General features: G+C 40.1%; 1 protein-coding gene across 1 annotated transcript; it reads left to right on the top strand.

Moving 5' to 3' along the window:
- The first annotated feature begins 1,260 nt into the window (after positions 1-1,260).
- Positions 1,261-2,106, top strand: LOC131025979 (uncharacterized). The gene has a single exon (XM_057955760.1). The coding sequence runs from the start codon at positions 1,261-1,263 to the stop codon at positions 2,104-2,106; it is 846 nt and encodes a 281-aa protein (XP_057811743.1).
- Positions 2,107-17,911: the final 15,805 nt, after the last annotated feature.

Below are 17,911 nucleotides of genomic sequence, written 5' to 3' on the forward strand. Positions count from 1 at the left end.
GAATCTCAATTGTGTGGAAATGCCAAAGCTAGGGTTCAAATGAAGCTGGAGGGCTAAAATCTTCTTCTGCTTCCAATTGATTTGTTGCTGAGAAAGAGGATGTCCGTCGCTGAACTGAAGGAGCGGCAGCAGCCATGGCCGCCGGCACACCAGACCCTAATCACCTCTCTTTCTCCTCCAACTCCCGGCGAGCAGTGGCGGAAACGATGCCACCGGGTCCACCTTTCTCTTTCCACAGAGAGCTCGTTTATGGTAATTTCTTATTTTGTTCAAAGATTGATTGAATTACAGACTGTTTTCTTTGGTGTACATATGTGTTGCAGATGGCATCTTCATGCTATTATCTTCCTTAATTTAGTTATCAGTAGACATTGAATTGTCAGAGTTCTCTCTCATTGACGAGAGCTTGTAGTAGGCGCAGCCCACGGGCTTTGACCTTCACGTGCTCCGGTTCCCATTAACCGGCGACCGGGCCGTCCCCACCGCCACCCGGCGTTCGACCCCTCCGCCTCCGACGTCTCCCTGCCGCCACTGGAGAAGTCCGCTCCCGCCGCCGCCGCTGAAGAAGCTCCGCCGCTGCTGTCGCTGAAGAAGAGATCTGCTCCTCAGATCTCCTCCATCCAGCCTCGGATTCTCGTTGCCGGCGTCGCGCCACCAACTGCTCCGCCGACAGTTGCCCAGCAAGTAGCCGCCACCGTCTGGAACTGTTGCTGCTTCGCTGAGGTCGACGGATCTGACCTCCAGCAGTCCGTCTCGCTCGGAGCCGCCGCCGCCGTCACCAGCGGAAGTCCGGCAGCCGCGACCACCCTGAAACGCCACCTGCCGCCACAACTGCTACCTGAGGTTGACGGTCAGCAGCTCGATGGATTGAGATCGGTTTTATCACTCTTGGCAGCGCCGCTTTCCGGCCTCTCCGTGCCGCCGTCCTCGCCGGCTTGCTCAACCATCTTCCGATGGTTTTTGACAGCGGAGATCTCCGGCAACTCTCCACGAACGTCGGGTGCCTCTCCCCATCAGTTTCCGATGATTTCGACGGCAGAGGTCTCCGGCAATGTTTCTCCACGAACATCGGGCGCGTCTCCCCAGCAGCGCCCCCCGACTGTTCTTTCTCCCCAGAAGTTCCCTCACCCTTCTGCTCTGCGTGAGGCTGAAGACTCAAGCGCCGTTGCTGCGCCGATTGCTTCCCCTCCGACATCAGACAGAGGGGCCCTCAATCTCCCTTCGGTTTCTGCAAATTTGAACATCATTTGAAACCCTCGAATGGGGTTTCTAAGCAAAACTTTCAAGTTAATCTCAGGAGCACGGTGCATGTCCCCTGCTGCACCTGTTTCTGTGAATTCGACTGAACAACAGAACGTTTCATACGCTCGGATTACTGCCCCTCAAAAGTTTCGACAGCCGGATTTACCAGCGCATAATTTTTGTGCCCTCCGTCCGGTTAGGCATGGTGATCAAGGTACTCTTGTTATACCACGTGATATTCAGGATTCTCAATTGAAGAAGTTTAAGAATGCTCTTATAGGCAGACTTTTGTTAAATAAAGGCGATAAGCCGAGGCAATCTCGTGAGTTAAAGGCGGAACTTCAATCGCTTTGGAAAATTTCTTCTCCCTGGCACTTGATGCCGATGGGTAAGGGTTACTATACTCTTAGATTTCAGTCGAAAGAGGATAAAGCCACTGCAAAAGCTAATCTTTTATGGAATTTATCTGTTGGATCGCTTCGGTTACGTGATTGGGTTCGTTACTTTAATCCCTACAAGGAATCTTCTTCTCTCGCTCAGATGTGGGTTCGGATTTATCATTTGCCTGTGGAGTTTTGGCATCCTGAAATTATTTCGGGTATTGGAAGTTGGCTTGGACAGCCGTTGAAAATTGATGGAAATTCTATGACTGAAGATGTAGGACACTTTGTGCGTATGTTGATTGAAATTGATTTGGCACAGACTTTGCCGATGATGCTTAATATTGATGGAGGGGACTACGAGTTTTCGGTGGAGTTCAGTTATGAATATATTCCTATTTTTTGTCATCGATGCAAGATTACGGGCCATTCGATGGAGAAATGTCGCAAGAGTGACAAATCACAGGGGAAAGACAACAGATGAGGTGGAAAAGAGGAACAACGGACCGGAATGGCACGCTATCGGGAAGGCGGTGGTACAAGATTCGGTGTTGCATAACACTGAGGCTTTGGAAGCGGTAGATAATAATGACTCCTCGGATCATTTAAAAGTTACATCTGTTAAAGCTGTTGAGGTGAAGTCTGCTCTGACGGAGCGTGCTCAAGTGGAGCAGACCACGGTAGAGCAGAAGTCTGGGAATTCCTTTGCCCCTTTGGGTGACGGCAGAGCAATCAAGCGAGATGGCTGACCATACAGTTTACGGGCCGGATACGGATGTTTTGAAGCAGATTATTCAGCCAGCTAATAGTGACGAGGAGGTGGACGAGGATCTTGAGATGGAGACCCCGTCTGGGAAGAATGTTAAGGACTCTCCTACTCCAGATTTTGCAAGTCGTATTAATCGGTTATAGGAGCAGGTTAGCCAGGGAATACAATTACTTGTTGATCAAGCACCGACTAAACGACGGGGACGTCCTCCAAAGGGTATGGAACGCCCGCGCGTCCCACAACCTTTGGAAGATAGCATAAAGAATCGACTCCGTCATGCGGAGGAAATGGGTTATAAGCCGAGGGAGTTTGTTTTCAATAAAAGCAGAAGTGATAGTATCTTGTGTTATGAATAATATCTCCAAAGGACGTTGGTCGGATGAAATGGAGATGGACGACTTCTGCAACAATATGGATCATTGTTGAGTTTGAGTTTCTGTACGCTGAAGTTTTAGGCTTTCTGCGTTTCCTATTTTGTTTTTTTTCTTTCTTTTGACGAGCTCATTCTTCGAGCCTCGGGGCCCTTGTTTGCGTACTTGTTGCTTTCACTAGTTTTTCCTTTATCTTTTTAATAAAACTTCAAATTAATAAAAATAATGCTATTTTCTCTATGCACTTAAGGCGGCTAAAGCTTATATCGTTTAGTGGTTTATAGGCTGGATTGGGGGTGGATTTGGGTTCTGGTTATTTGCTGAGGGAATTGAATGGGGGTTTTCGAGCTATGAACTCAGGGAAGGATAGTTGTATACGCCCTGAGCCCCACGGGGGTGGGGGTTTCGTTATGCATTCGTTATAGCATAGCTTGCTAGAGAACATGAGTTTCAGATACTTCAGTATTTTGAATGCAGTCAAAAGTCTAGGTGGACTGTATTTCTTCTATTTGTTTTCAGTTTCTGTAGGAATTAGTTCATTTAGTGTTAGTAATTAGTCAGAAACAATCATGAAATTGTAGTTGGCAGTGTGTTCTTATTTGGTTTTTTGAAGATCTATATGTGTGAAATCCAAGCTTGTGATGCGACTGAATAGTGATGAGAGGACTTTGTATGCTGTCTAGCCTTTATTTCAAGCTGTATTTGTGAATTTGCTGCTTTGGAATTTTATCCAGAAAGAAGAAGGTATATTGTGGTTCAATTATCCATTGATGTTTAAGCTAAAATGTTTCACAAGTAGAATTGCTGGTTATTGATGAAGCGGCAGCTATACCTTTGCCAGTTGTGAAGTCCTTGCTTGGTCCTTATCTTGTATTCCTCTCTTCAACAGTGAATGGGTATGATACATTTAGTTTGTATTCTTCTCTACTTCTTAGTTTTTAATTTTGAGATCTAATGGTGTTAAATCAATTACTTATTTCATTTCTCTTTTTCTAAAGGTATGAAGGTACAGGAAGGTCATTATCTTTAAAACTGTTGCAGCAACTTGAGCAACAAGATCGGATTTCAAGCCAAAGTGTGGATACTGGTGTTTCAGGTCCTTTAACATTTTTTTGTTCTTTCCAGTCATGGCATCCTAATCAATCCGTATTTAAATTTCCTATTATTGATGGCTGTTTCTTTGTACTTTTTACTTGATGACTGGGTGAAAGTCTGCTTTGTTCCTTCGCTTTAGTTATCCGTTGAGTTTTCCGTTTATAGTTAAAATGAATTGCAACCTCTATTTCTTTACATCATTATTGGATTTTTTTGACAATGTGTTATTCGGTTCCTTCAAACTACGGAAATGGTGGAAAGTAATTGCTCAATATGGTTTTCATGCAAATAAATGACCTAATGTCTATAAACTTCATCTGTAGGCCGATTGAAAAAGATTGAATTAAGTGAAGCAATCAGATATGCCTCTGGCGATCCAATTGAATCCTGGCTTCATTCATTGCTGTGTTTGGATGCAACAAATTCCATTCCTAGTATAAGCAGGTTCTGTTTTATAAGTTGTCAGTTGCGTGAAGGTGGAAAAGCATCCTGTTTCTGTTGATCTAATTGAAATTCTTTGTATATCAGGCTACCTCCACCCAGTGAATGTGATCTGTATTATGTGAATCGAGACACCCTGTTCTCCTATCATAGGGACAGTGAATTATTTATGCAGGTAAGCATACAAACATAAGCATTCATATGTGTGTGTATTTATATATATATATTTTTTCTGTCGTACGTGCTGCACCTGTCTTCTAATTAATGTGGTTGATGTTCTGTTCAGAGGATGATGGCTCTCTATGTTGCTTCTCACTACAAGAATTCGCCAATGACTTGCAATTGATAGCTGATGCCCCAGCCCACCACTTATTTGTGCTACTTGGTATAAATGATTGTATCAATTCATTTGTTTACCATTGTTACTACTATCGGTATATTTACTCTTCATCCCACAGGTCCAGTTGATGAGTCCAAAAATCATCTTCCTGATATTCTGTGTGTTATTCAGGTATGTCATTCTAATTGGTGATCTAATAAGTTGCTAGTTCGTTTCTTGCCTATTAGGTGATATAACCAAACTATCTGAAATAAAAATCATATTTCAATATATACTAAATAAATGTGCTTGAACTTCATATAAACTTATTGTGTTAGCTAGAAAATCTGGGAATGGTTTTTAGATCAACACTTTGTTTTATGTCTTGAGTGATAACTTTGAAATTCTCACTAGCCTGTATCTTTCATCTGGTCGATGAAGACATTTATCATTGACTGACCTTGACCTGAACTGGTTCTTGAAAAAGCTGATTACTTTGTCCTTTTTCATTTCAGTATATGCTCTGAAGGTTCGTTGCTGTCTTTACTTGTATGCCCATTTTTTTTCCTTTTTGGATTATTTCCACCTCTTTTGTTTGTCACTTTAATAATTCTGAAGGTAGCGGTCATTCTTCATTTTTCACTAAATCTCTATTGCAGATTACTTTCATGAGGAAGAAGGATTTCAGGAAAGAGCAACTAGTTCTTGAGGACTTAGTGCTAGAATACATAGTATGATAGATTTTTGTTTTAGCTATAAGATAGTTGGTACTTTCAATTTTGAATCGAATATGCAATGATGATGTATACTTGATACTTGGTTCATTTGGATGGTAATGTATGAATATTTTGGATGATATATAAAATTGTTATTGTTGATTTTATCATTTTGTCGTTTTATAAAAATTGCAAAATTTAAAAATATACTACAATTATAAAAAGTGCAAAAAAACTGTTATAAAAGGTGCAAAAAATCGTTATATATTCTAATCAAAGATAACGGTTAAAATCGTTATAAAACTGCAAAAATTTAAAAAATCGTTATAAAAAGTGCAAAAAACTGTTATGTATTCTATCAAAGATAACGGTTAAAACCGTTATAAAAAGTGAAAAAACTGTTAACTATGATAAAAAAAAAAAATTAATACATAACGGAAAAATCTTAATACATAACGGTGAAAACTGAAAAACGTTATGTATTCTATCAAAGATAACGGTTAAAACCGTTATAAAAAGTGTAAAAAACTGTTAACTATGATAAAAAAAAATAAAAAAAAATAATACATAACGGAAAAATCTTAATACATAACGGTGAAAAACCGTTATGTATAACCTTTATAGATAACGGATGCGTACTGTTATGTATGACGCATCGTACCGTTATATCTATGCTACTATACATAACGGTTTTGAAACCGTTGTGTATGACGTATAGAATAGATAACACCACTATACACAACGGTTTTTTTGCTCATAGATAACGGATTTTATCCGTTATCTATGAGCAAAAAAACCGTTGTGTATAGTGGTGTTATCTATTCTATACGTCATACACAACGGTTTCAAAACCGTTATGTATAGTAGCATAGATAACGGTACGATGCGTCATACATAACAGTACGCATCCGTTATCTATAAAGGTTATACATAACGGTTTTTCACCGTTATGTATTAAGATTTTTCCGTTATGTATTATTTTTTTTATTTTTTTTTTATCATAGTTAACAGTTTTTTACACTTTTTATAATGGTTTTAACCGTTATCTTTGATAGAATACATAACGGTTTTTCAGGTTTTTCACCGTTATGTATTAAGATTTTTCCGTTATGTATTATTATTATTATTTTTTTTTATCATAGTTAACAGTTTTTTACACTTTTTATATCGGTTTTAACCGTTATCTTTGATAGAATACATAACAGTTTTTTGCACTTTTTATAACGATTTTTTGCACTTTTATAACGATTTTAACTGTTATCTTTGATTAGAATATATAACGATTTTTTGCACCTTTTATAACAGTTTTTTTGCACTTTTTATAATTGTAGTATATTTTTAAATTTTGCAATTTTTATAAAACGACAAAATGATAAAATCAACAATAACAATTTTATATATCATCCAAAATATTCATACATTACCATCCAAATGAACCAAGTATCAAGTATACATCATCATTGCATATTCGATTCAAAATTGAAAGTACCAACTATCTTATAGCTAAAACAAAAATCTATCATACTATGTATTCTAGCACTAAGTCCTCAAGAACTAGTTGCTCTTTCCTGAAATCCTTCTTCCTCATGAAAGTAATCTGCAATAGAGATTTAGTGAAAAATGAAGAATGACCGCTACCTTCAGAATTATTAAAGTGACAAACAAAAGAGGTGGAAATAATCCAAAAAGGAAAAAAAATGGGCATACAAGTAAAGACAGCAACGAACCTTCAGAGCATATACTGAAATGAAAAAGGACAAAGTAATCAGCTTTTTCAAGAACCAGTTCAGGTCAAGGTCAGTCAATGATAAATGTCTTCATCGACCAGATGAAAGATACAGGCTAGTGAGAATTTCAAAGTTATCACTCAAGACATAAAACAAAGTGTTGATCTAAAAACCATTCCCAGATTTTCTAGCTAACACAATAAGTTAATATGAAGTTCAAGCACATTTATTTAGTATATATTGAAATATGATTTTTATTTCAGATAGTTTGGTTATATCACCTAATAGGCAAGAAACGAACTAGCAACTTATTAGATCACCAATTAGAATGACATACCTGAATAACACACAGAATATCAGGAAGATGATTTTTGGACTCATCAACTGGACCTGTGGGATGAAGAGTAAATATACCGATAGTAGTAACAATGGTAAACAAATTAATTGATACAATCATTTATACCAAGTAGCACAAATAAGTGGTGGGCTGGGGCATCAGCTATCAATTGCAAGTCATCTGGCGAATTCTTGTAGTGAGAAGCAACATAGAGAGCCATCATCCTCTGAACAGAACATCAACCACATTAATTAGAAGACAGGTGCAGCACGTACGACAGAAAAAATATATATATATATAAATACACACACATATGAATGCTTATGTTTGTATGCTTACCTGCATAAATAATTCACTGTCCCTATGATAGGAGAACAGGGTGTCTCGATTCACATAATACAGATCACATTCACTGGGTGGAGGTAGCCTGATATACAAAGAATTTCAATTAGATCAACAGAAACAGGATGCTTTTCCACCTTCACGCAACTGACAACTTATAAAACAGAACCTGCTTATACTAGGAATGGAATTTGTTGCATCCAAACACAGCAATGAATGAAGCCAGGATTCAATTGGATCGCCAGAGGCATATCTGATTGCTTCACTTAATTCAATCTTTTTCAATCGGCCTACAGATGAAGTTTATAGACATTAGGTCATTTATTTGCATGAAAACCATATTGAGCAATTACTTTCCACCATTTCCGTAGTTTGAAAGGAACCGAATAACACATTGTCAAAAAAATCCAATAATGATGTAAAGAAATAGAGGTTGCAATTCATTTTAACTATAAACGGAAAACTCAACGGATAACTAAAGCGAAGGAACAAAGCAGACTTTCACCCAGTCATCAAGTAAAAAGTACAAAGAAACAGCCATCAATAATAGGAAATTTAAATACGAGATTGATTAGGATGCCATGACTAGAAAGAACAAAAAAATGTTAAAGGACCTGAAACACCAGTATCCACACTTTGGCTTGAAATCCGATCTTGTTGCTCAAGTTGCTGCAACAGTTTTAAAGATAATGACCTTCCTGTACCTTCATACCTTTAGAAAAAGAGAGAAGATGAAATAAGTAATTGATTTAACACCATTAGATCTCAAAATTAAAAACTAAGAAAGTAGAGAAGAATACAAACTAAATGTATCATACCCATTCACTGTTGAAGAGAGGAATACAAGATAAGGACCAAGCAAGGACTTCACAACTGGCAAAGGTATAGCTGCCGCTTCATCAATAACCAGCAATTCTACTTGTGAAACATTTTAGCTTAAACATCAATGGATAATTGAACCACAATATACCTTCTTCTTTCTGGATAAAATTCCAAAGCAGCAAATTCACAAATACAGCTTGAAATAAAGGCTAGACAGCATACAAAGTCCTCTCATCACTATTCAGTCGCATCACAAGCTTGGATTTCACACATATAGATCTTCAAAAAACCCAAATAAGAACACACTGCAACTACAATTTCATGATTGTTTCTGACTAATTACTAACACTAAATTGAACTAATTCCTACAGAAACTGAAAACAAATAGAAATACAGTCCAACCTAGACTTTTTGACTGCATTCAAAATACTGAAGTATCTGAAACTCATGTTCTCTAGCAAGCTATCTATAACGAATGCATAACGAAACCCCACCCCCGTGGGCTCAGGGCGTTACACTATCCTTCCCTGAGTTCATAGCTCGAAAACCCCCAATTCATCCCTCAGCAAATAACCAGAACCCAAATCCACCCCCAATCCAGCCTATAAACCACTAAACGATATAAGCTTTAAGCGCCTTAGTGCATAGAGAAAATAGCATTATTTTTATTAAATTGAAGTTTTATTAAAAAGATAAAGGAAAAACTAGTGAAAGCACAAGTACGCAAACAAGGGCCCCGAGGCTCGAGAAGGAGCTCGTCAAAAGAAAGAAAAAAACCAAAATAGGAAACGCAGAAAGCCTAAAACTTCAGCGTACAGAAACTCAAACTCAACAATGATCCATATTGTTGCAGAAGTCGTCCATCTCCATTTCATCCGACCAACGTCCTTTGGAGATATTATTCATAACACAGATACTATCACTTCTGCTTTTATTGAAAACAAACTCCCTCGGCTTATAACCCATTTCCTCCGCATGACGGAGTCGATTCTTTATGCTATCTTCCAAAGGTTGTGGGACGCGCGGGCGTTCCATACCCTTTGGAGGACGTCCCCGTCGTTTAGTCGGTGCTTGATCAACAAGTAATTGTATTCCCTGGCTAACCTGCTCCTATAACCGATTAATACGACTTGCAAAATCTGGAGTAGGAGAGTCCTTAACATTCTTCCCAGACGGGGTCTCCATCTCAAGATCCTCGTCCACCTCCTCGTCACTATTAGCTGGCTGAATAATCTGCTTCAAAACATCCGTATCCGGCCCGTAAACTGTATGGTCAGCCATCTCGCTTGATTGCTCTGCCGTCACCAAAGGGGCAAAGGAATTCCCAGACTTCTGCTCTACCGTGGTCTGCTCCACTTGAGCACGCTCCGTCAGAGCAGACTTCACCTCAACAGCTTTAACAGATGTAACTTTTAAATGATCCGAGGAGTCATTATTATCTACCGCTTCCAAAGCCTCAGTGTTATGCAACACCGAATCTTGTACCACCGCCTTCCCGATAGCGTGCCATTCCGGTCCGTTGTTCCTCTTTTCCACCTCATCTGTTGTCTTTCCCTGTGATTTGTCACTCTTGCGACATTTCTCCATCGAATGGCCCGTAATCTTGCATCGATGACAAAAAATAGGAATATATTCATAACTGAACTCCACCGAAAACTCGTAGTCCCCTCCATCAATATTAAGCATCATCGGCAAAGTCTGTGCCAAATCAATTTCAATCAACATACGCACAAAGTGTCCTACATCTTCAGTCATAGAATTTCCATCAATTTTCAACGGCTGTCCAAGCCAACTTCCAATACCCGAAATAATTTCAGGATGCCAAAACTCCACAGGCAAATGATAAATCCGAACCCACATCTGAGCGAGAGAAGAAGATTCCTTGTAGGGATTAAAGTAACGAACCCAATCACGTAACCGAAGCGATCCAACAGATAAATTCCATAAAAGATTAGCTTTTGCAGTGGCTTTATCCTCTTTCGACTGAAATCTAAGAGTATAGTAACCCTTACCCATCGGCATCAAGTGCCAGGGAGAAGAAATTTTCCAAAGCGATTGAAGTTCCGCCTTTAACTCACGAGATTGCCTCGGCTTATCGCCTTTATTTAACAAAAGTCTGCCTATAAGAGCATTCTTAAACTTCTTCAATTGAGAATCCTGAATATCACGTGGTATAACAAGAGTACCTTGATCACCATGCCTAACCGGACGGAGGGCACAAAAATTATGCGCTGGTAAATCCGGCTGTCGAAACTTTTGAGGGGCAGTAATCCGAGCGTATGAAACGTTCTGTTGTTCAGTCGAATTCACAGAAACAGGTGCAGCAGGGACATGCACCGTGCTCCTGAGATTAACTTGAAAGTTTTGCTTAGAAACCCCATTCGAGGGTTTCAAATGATGTTCAAAATTTGCAGAAACCGAAGGGAGATTGAGGGCCCCTCTGTCTGATGTCGGAGGGGAAGCAATCGGCGCAGCAACGGCGCTTGAGTCTTCAGCCTCACGCAGAGCAGAAGGGTGAGGGAACTTCTGGGGAGAAAGAACAGTCGGGGGGCGCTGCTGGGGAGACGCGCCCGATGTTCGTGGAGAAACATTGCCGGAGACCTCTGCCGTCGAAATCATCGGAAACTGATGGGGAGAGGCACCCGACGTTCGTGGAGAGTTGCCGGAGATCTCCGCTGTCAAAACCATCGGAAGATGGTTGAGCAAGCCGGCGAGGACGGCGGCACGGAGAGGCCGGAAAGCGGCGCTGCCAAGAGTGATAAAACCGATCTCAATCCATCGAGCTGCTGACCGTCAACCTCAGGTAGCAGTTGTGGCGGCAGGTGGCGTTTCAGGGTGGTCGCGGCTGCCGGACTTCCAGCTGGTGACGGCGGCGGCGGCTCCGAGCGAGACGGACTGCTGGAGGTCAGATCCGTCGACCTCAGCGAAGCAGCAACAGTTCCAGACGGTGGCGGCTACTTTGCTGGGCAACTGTCGGCGGAGCAGTTGGTGGCGCGACGCCGGCAACGAGAATCCGAGGCTGGATGGAGGAGATCTGAGGAGCAGATCTCTTCTTCAGCGACAGCAGCGGCGGAGCTTCTTCAGCGGCGGCGGCGGGAGCGGACTTCTCCAGTGGCGGCAGGGAGACGTCGGAGGCGGAGGGGTCGAACGCCGGGTGGCGGTGGGGACGGCCCGGTCGCCGGTTAATGGGAACCGGAGCACGTGAAGGTCAAAGCCCGTGGGCTGCGCCTACTACAAGCTCTCGTCAATGAGAGAGAACTCTGACAATTCAATGTCTACTGATAACTAAATTAAGGAAGATAATAGCATGAAGATGCCATCTGCAACACATATGTACACCAAAGAAAACAGTCTGTAATTCAATCAATCTTTGAACAAAATAAGAAATTACCATAAACGAGCTCTCTGTGGAAAGAGAAAGGTGGACCGGTGGCATCGTTTCCGCCACTGCTCGCCGGGAGTTGGAGGAGAAAGAGAGGTGATTAGGGTCTGGTGTGCCGGCGGCCATGGCTGCTGCCGCTCCTTCAGTTCAGCGACGGACATCCTCTTTCTCAGCAACAAATCAATTGGAAGCAGAAGAAGATTTTAGCCCTCCAGCTTCATTTGAACCCTAGCTTTGGCATTTCCACACAATTGAGATTCGAATCGTGTGATTGGGCAAGAGGGATTGAGGAATTGAAAGGGGTTTGGGCGTGTACAGGCTGCGTGAGGAGAGGTCGGCGGAAAAGGGCGGCACGAAGAGGTCGAAGTCCTAGGGTTCTAGATTTGGGGTTCTGTGGAAGACAAAGAAGGGAGAGAGAGCACAGAGCCGTTGAAAGCGGCGGCTCGCCGGATTTCATCAGAGGCCATAGAGAGAGGCGATGAGGGTGAAATGGCAGCAAGATCGCGAAGGGAGAGAGAGAGATTTGGGGAGGAGATGAGACGCAGCGAGGGTGGGCGGCAGCGGCGCGACGCTGCGCGACAAGGGTGGGCGGCGACGGGCTAGCTCGGGGCAGCGGCGCCGGCGGCGGAGTCAAGAGGGGAGAGAGAGAGAGTCGAGAGAGACAAGGAGGAAGAACAAAACTAGGGCTTCTAGTTTTGGGGGGGTTAATTTCTAAATTTCCTAAAAAAAAAATTTCTTTTTTTTTTCACTTTTAATATTCAATTTTTGGTATTTAGATTTCTAATTTAGATATTTAATTTAGATTTTATATAAGTGTTAATAAAATAAAAAAAATATTATGAATTTTTTATTTTTCAAAGTCCATATCTAGGAATAAATTCAAATTTTAGGATAAATAATTTATTTGTTACTATTTTTTAATATAATATAAGATAATATAATATTATTTTAAAAAAATTAATAAAAAAAATTATACATAACAGTTTTTAGAGACGCTCATACATAACGGTTCAAAAACCGTTGTAAATGACTCTTATACATAACGGTTATTTAACCTTATAAATAAACCGTTATAAAAGATGGTCATAGATAACGGTGGCACAACGGTTTTGTAATACCGTTATGTATGCAACTAATAGATAACGCAAAAACATAACGCATTTGTTCAAACCGTTATCTATGCATATAGACAACACTACATAGATAACGGATTTTTCGAAAACCGTTATCTATTCCTAAAAGTGCGCTCAAACATAACGGTTTTTGAAAAAAACCGTTATCTATGCAGTGTTATGTATGTAAACTTTTGTAGTAGTGTGCCGTTCAGTTGCTGTGGTTGCGTCGTGGAGGAGCGGCTGGTGGTGGAAGGCGGCGACGGCAGAGTGGCCAAGAGAGAGAGCTAAGCGAGAGAGATGAGAGTTGAGCAAGACTAATGGTGGGCCCCACTTTTTAATTAAATAATAATAATAATAAAAAGTTTGACTCACGGTGGGATAGCACCGTTTGGTCAGAGGGGCTAAATTGAGCCATTTTTTTGAGTTCGAGGGTTTAGTTGCACACACTGTGAGTAAGAGGGGTTATATGCTATAAGGGCTACTACTTCGGGGGCCAATCTGCACCTTTTCCCTAGGATAAAATAGGATTAGTTATGTAATAATGTTTGGTTGAGTAAATAGGGCCCGAGACTTAATCTTGAGATTATGCCACGTAGAATTAATCATGGCTTATGAGTCTTAGCCTACCTCTATGATAAAAATAATCTCGAGCTAATTCAATCTCGGCTAATCTCAGGATAATTCAATCTCGAGTAACCGAACACTCCTTAAAACTACAACTACTGTAATGTGTGCTAATCCATTTCTTGCTACCTATCAAACCGCAATCACTGGGTGGATGGGATATAATTTTTTTTGTTGCACTTTCGATGAGGGCACTTTATGAGATTGTATTAGTAGTTTGGCAATTATTTTTTTTAATCTAATGCGAACGAATTTTTTAGAATTTAATTTTTTATTGTAATATTATAATTATTTCACTTATAATATTATGATATATTTATTCAAATACATTATAATAAATAAAGTTAATTAAGGAATTAATAGGGGTGTGTTTTACTATCAAGTTAAGCCCATTTTAGCTCATAAGGTGGGCCATTTTTTCGTTTGACTGTCAATTTAAATAACATGAGAAGTCCCCCCGGTTAGCCCGAGGTCCGAGCTTAAAACATTGTTTCACCCATGATCCACGCACAAGGTCCCCCTGGTTACGTTGCTGAAGTGTTACAGTAACTTCTCTTTATTTTTTTTCGCCAATTTGCCCTCAAAATTTATGATTCAAATTTATCTTTGCCGCTCATTTTCCCATGGGCCTACTCAAAGCTAGGGCACAATACCATTGAAATTCGACTTGCGATTGTTTCTACAGGTTCGTCAATTTTTATTTTTTCTTTAACAATTCTGCATTTTGATGAGTGTCGCCGGTGTGCAATTTTGAAATTCTGATTCGCGAATGATCTCACTGGTGTCTTGATTTGGACCGTGATTGGGAAGTTCGTGTCCGTGTCATCTACGCTACCCATGCCCTTTTGAGTGGTAAGTAGAATCTGCATGTTACATTTTTCGGCGTAGCTTGAATCTTTTTGCTAGATAGTTTCTGTGAGGCGCCGCAATTTTTCCCTAATTTATCTGTTGGGTGCCGAATTGTGTATAACATAGTTGAGAGTACATGCCTAAATGGCATATAACATTACAAAAAACTTGGGAATTGACATATCAAATTCATGATACCACCTATGTCAATATATATGCATCATCATATAAAAAAGGTCTAGGCCTTTGAAGTTCTATAAAAACCAGTATTCACAAAATGCCAAATGTGTTATCACTTGCTTCGTCCTTCGAGAAGGCGAATTGCATAGGCGGGTTTCGCATCAGCAGGACGTCCAAGGAAAATCTCCTAACGTTCTTGCTTGTAAGCAAGGAGCTCGCAAACGTGTTAAAGCGTTGCTCGAGCGACAGCCCCGATATCACATTGAGATGCTCGAACACTTTGTTCCTAGCTTGGCCCATGTCAAATTCATATCTAATGCGGTTCACCAAGGTTTCAAACCTTCGGTCAGTATTACGGCTGATCTTGCGAAGAACTTTGTAAACGCCGCTGATAACACTCATATTTCCATGGTTTTTGATGTTCATATGATGCCAATTTTATAGGAAATTGAGTGTTGAATGATTGTTTTGTACTTATATTGCTTTATCTTGTGCAACATGATACTTGCTCGAACTTTAAATGAATTTACAAGAATATTGAGTTCGAATTTGGAAAAACGGTCTGAAATAGAAGTTGTAGTTCGTCTCAAATTGAATTCGTGAGCGCAAGACGACGACGCCCAGGCAGTGACCAGCGGGCGAACTGCCGAGTATACGGCGATGGCGGCAAGCTTGTGGCTATCACTGTGGTGACCGCCGCATTGTGAAGAGATTTTGCAAAGACCGTGGTGACCGCCGCGTGTCCGGGATTTGATTATTTTATGAGTTTTTTAGTGTTTTTCAAGCTCTGGTTTGTATTTTTCTCCAGTGCCTATATATAGGTCTTTTAGTTGACCTATTTAGGGTCCTAAATTTAGTTTTGAGTTTCATAGTTTTAGAATTTCATTTCTTCTAGTTCTTAGAGCTTGGATTGGATTTCTGCAAGATTGAAGATTCAAGCCGTCACTTTGGTTTATTCCGGGTTTTATATAATTTAGTTTTTACAATTGCTTTCTTTTTAATTGTGTTTATGTTTTCTTTTGCTATGTCTGGCTAGTCCGTTATCTGAACCTAGGGTTTGTACATAGTTGATTTAATATGTGTGCTTAATTTATTGATATCAATTTGTCCTCCACTTGTGAATCATGATTCTTGATGCTTGTTTTCTTGTGAATTATCTGATCAATAGTTTACATGTCTAGCTGTTCAGTTTGAGTCTTGAATGTGATAATTGTTAAGCCGATTCAGGAATGCATGATATAGTGTTAGCCTTAAGTCTTGAATGCGATAGGTGCAGCTATAGGAAGCTATTCTTTGTGTGTTGTTGGGAGTTAATTTATTCCTTTGAGTTTTGAATGCAATAAGGGATTTATTAATCTACGTTCATAGGTGTTCGTTAGAGAAGCTTATGAATAGTGTTGTGATCTTTCATCAGGGCTGAATTAAATTGGTAATTGAATTAATAGGTTGAATACATGTGTTTGATTAACAGCAGTACGTTCCCTAGGGTCAGAGTCTTTTACATTTGATTTATTCTTCTGTTTTATTTGTGTTGTTTTGTTATTAGTTCTTATTCAACCATTCATTTTGGTGGTTGCCTGAATATTGGTAGAGTCCTTGATAAGATTACTTAGAGTAATTTCGTTTATCAGTCCCTGTGGATACGATACTCGGTTACTGATTATTTGCTACAATTGCACCGTGTTAGTTGAGGTATTTTGTTGCTAAGAAATTAGTGATCAACCGCCCATTTCATCAGGTGCCTTACACTTCTTGTTATTCCCGCTATCGACCGCATCCACTTTCTTAGACTAACTAGCACTTTCATCAACTACCTCGTTCGCTATGTCATCTAGCTGCACGTGATATGCGTCATCAGGTGTATTTTGAGCAGTCTTTCCGTGACGAAACATGTCAGTTACGACGTCCATGAGGTCTTCGGCATGCTCTTCTGTCGCTCTGTCTTTACCGAACACCATCTTTCAATCATCCGTCATAGGCCACGACTTGAATCTTATGAGTTGTGCGTTCAGATCACACTGTAAAGAGAAAATCAGAATAAAGCTCAAGATTATATATTTGTGTGTAAAACCACTAACTACCTTAACTATTTGCTCCCAATATTCATCCATGCAATCAACCATGTGGTCCCCATTAGCGTTGAAGCCTACTCCACTCCGTCCTAGCATAAGCGAAAGGCTATAGTAGTTTTTTTTCCACGCGCATATCTTTGAGTTGATATGCGGAGCACCCTTCAAATTAGTACCCGGGAACACCTTCTTCATCACCTCTTCCAACTTGTTAAGGTACCCTGCCCGAAAGCCGTTATCGGACTTCCATCCTTGTACCACCAACTCTTTTAACGAACTCAGCATCGTATCTTCCTCCTTACCCGTCCAATCCGACGTGTTTTATCCGTCTTTGATGTGTGAATTTTAGTTATTTAGATTAGTGTTGTTGCCGAGGATTTTATTTAATATTATCCAAGTTGTGGTGCTTTTGGCGCATGAATTGCATAGATCGGAGTTGGAGACTCATAGATAAAGAAGCTCGAGAATGTCGTGAATTTGATGAAGTTCGTATGTTTTTGGAAGAGAATTAGAGATTGGGCTTGGAGTTAATTATTCTAGATTTAATTAAAGCCTAATACTCTTGTGTTTTAATTACTTAATTTTGGGCCTTATTGTGTGAAGGACCGATCAGCCCATGTTGGAGCTAATTGAATCGGCCACTTAGGGATTTTAATCACATATATATATATATATATATATATATATATATATATATATATATATATATATATATAGGCTTTGATTCCATTGAGATAAACCCCTTAGACTTAGAAATGAGAAAGAATCCAGTGCGTTGATTTTCACTCATCCCACGGCTCTGATTCTATGCGATCCCAAATCTAATTAACTCTAAATCATTGGAAATCTTTATTTCATAAGACTAAGGGATAGAATAGTCAATCTCATTTGGGTAGAATTATAGAAACTCAATCAAATCCCCAGTTTGGCTCACTTGCCTTGTTGATGACGATGGAAATAGGAATTTATCTATTTGATTCAGATTTTTGTATCAGAGAGCCCTCGTTTAACAGGATTCTTCTATATTTCGATTTTGTTCAAGGCAATTCAAGATGCATCGCCAGAAAAATAAAGGTAAAAACGCAGGGAAAAAAATAAAATCTTGATTCGGACGGAGCAGACCCATAGAAA

Source organism: Salvia miltiorrhiza, chromosome 5 (assembly GCF_028751815.1).
Source record: "Salvia miltiorrhiza cultivar Shanhuang (shh) chromosome 5, IMPLAD_Smil_shh, whole genome shotgun sequence".
Classification (NCBI taxonomy): Eukaryota; Viridiplantae; Streptophyta; class Magnoliopsida; order Lamiales; family Lamiaceae; genus Salvia; species Salvia miltiorrhiza.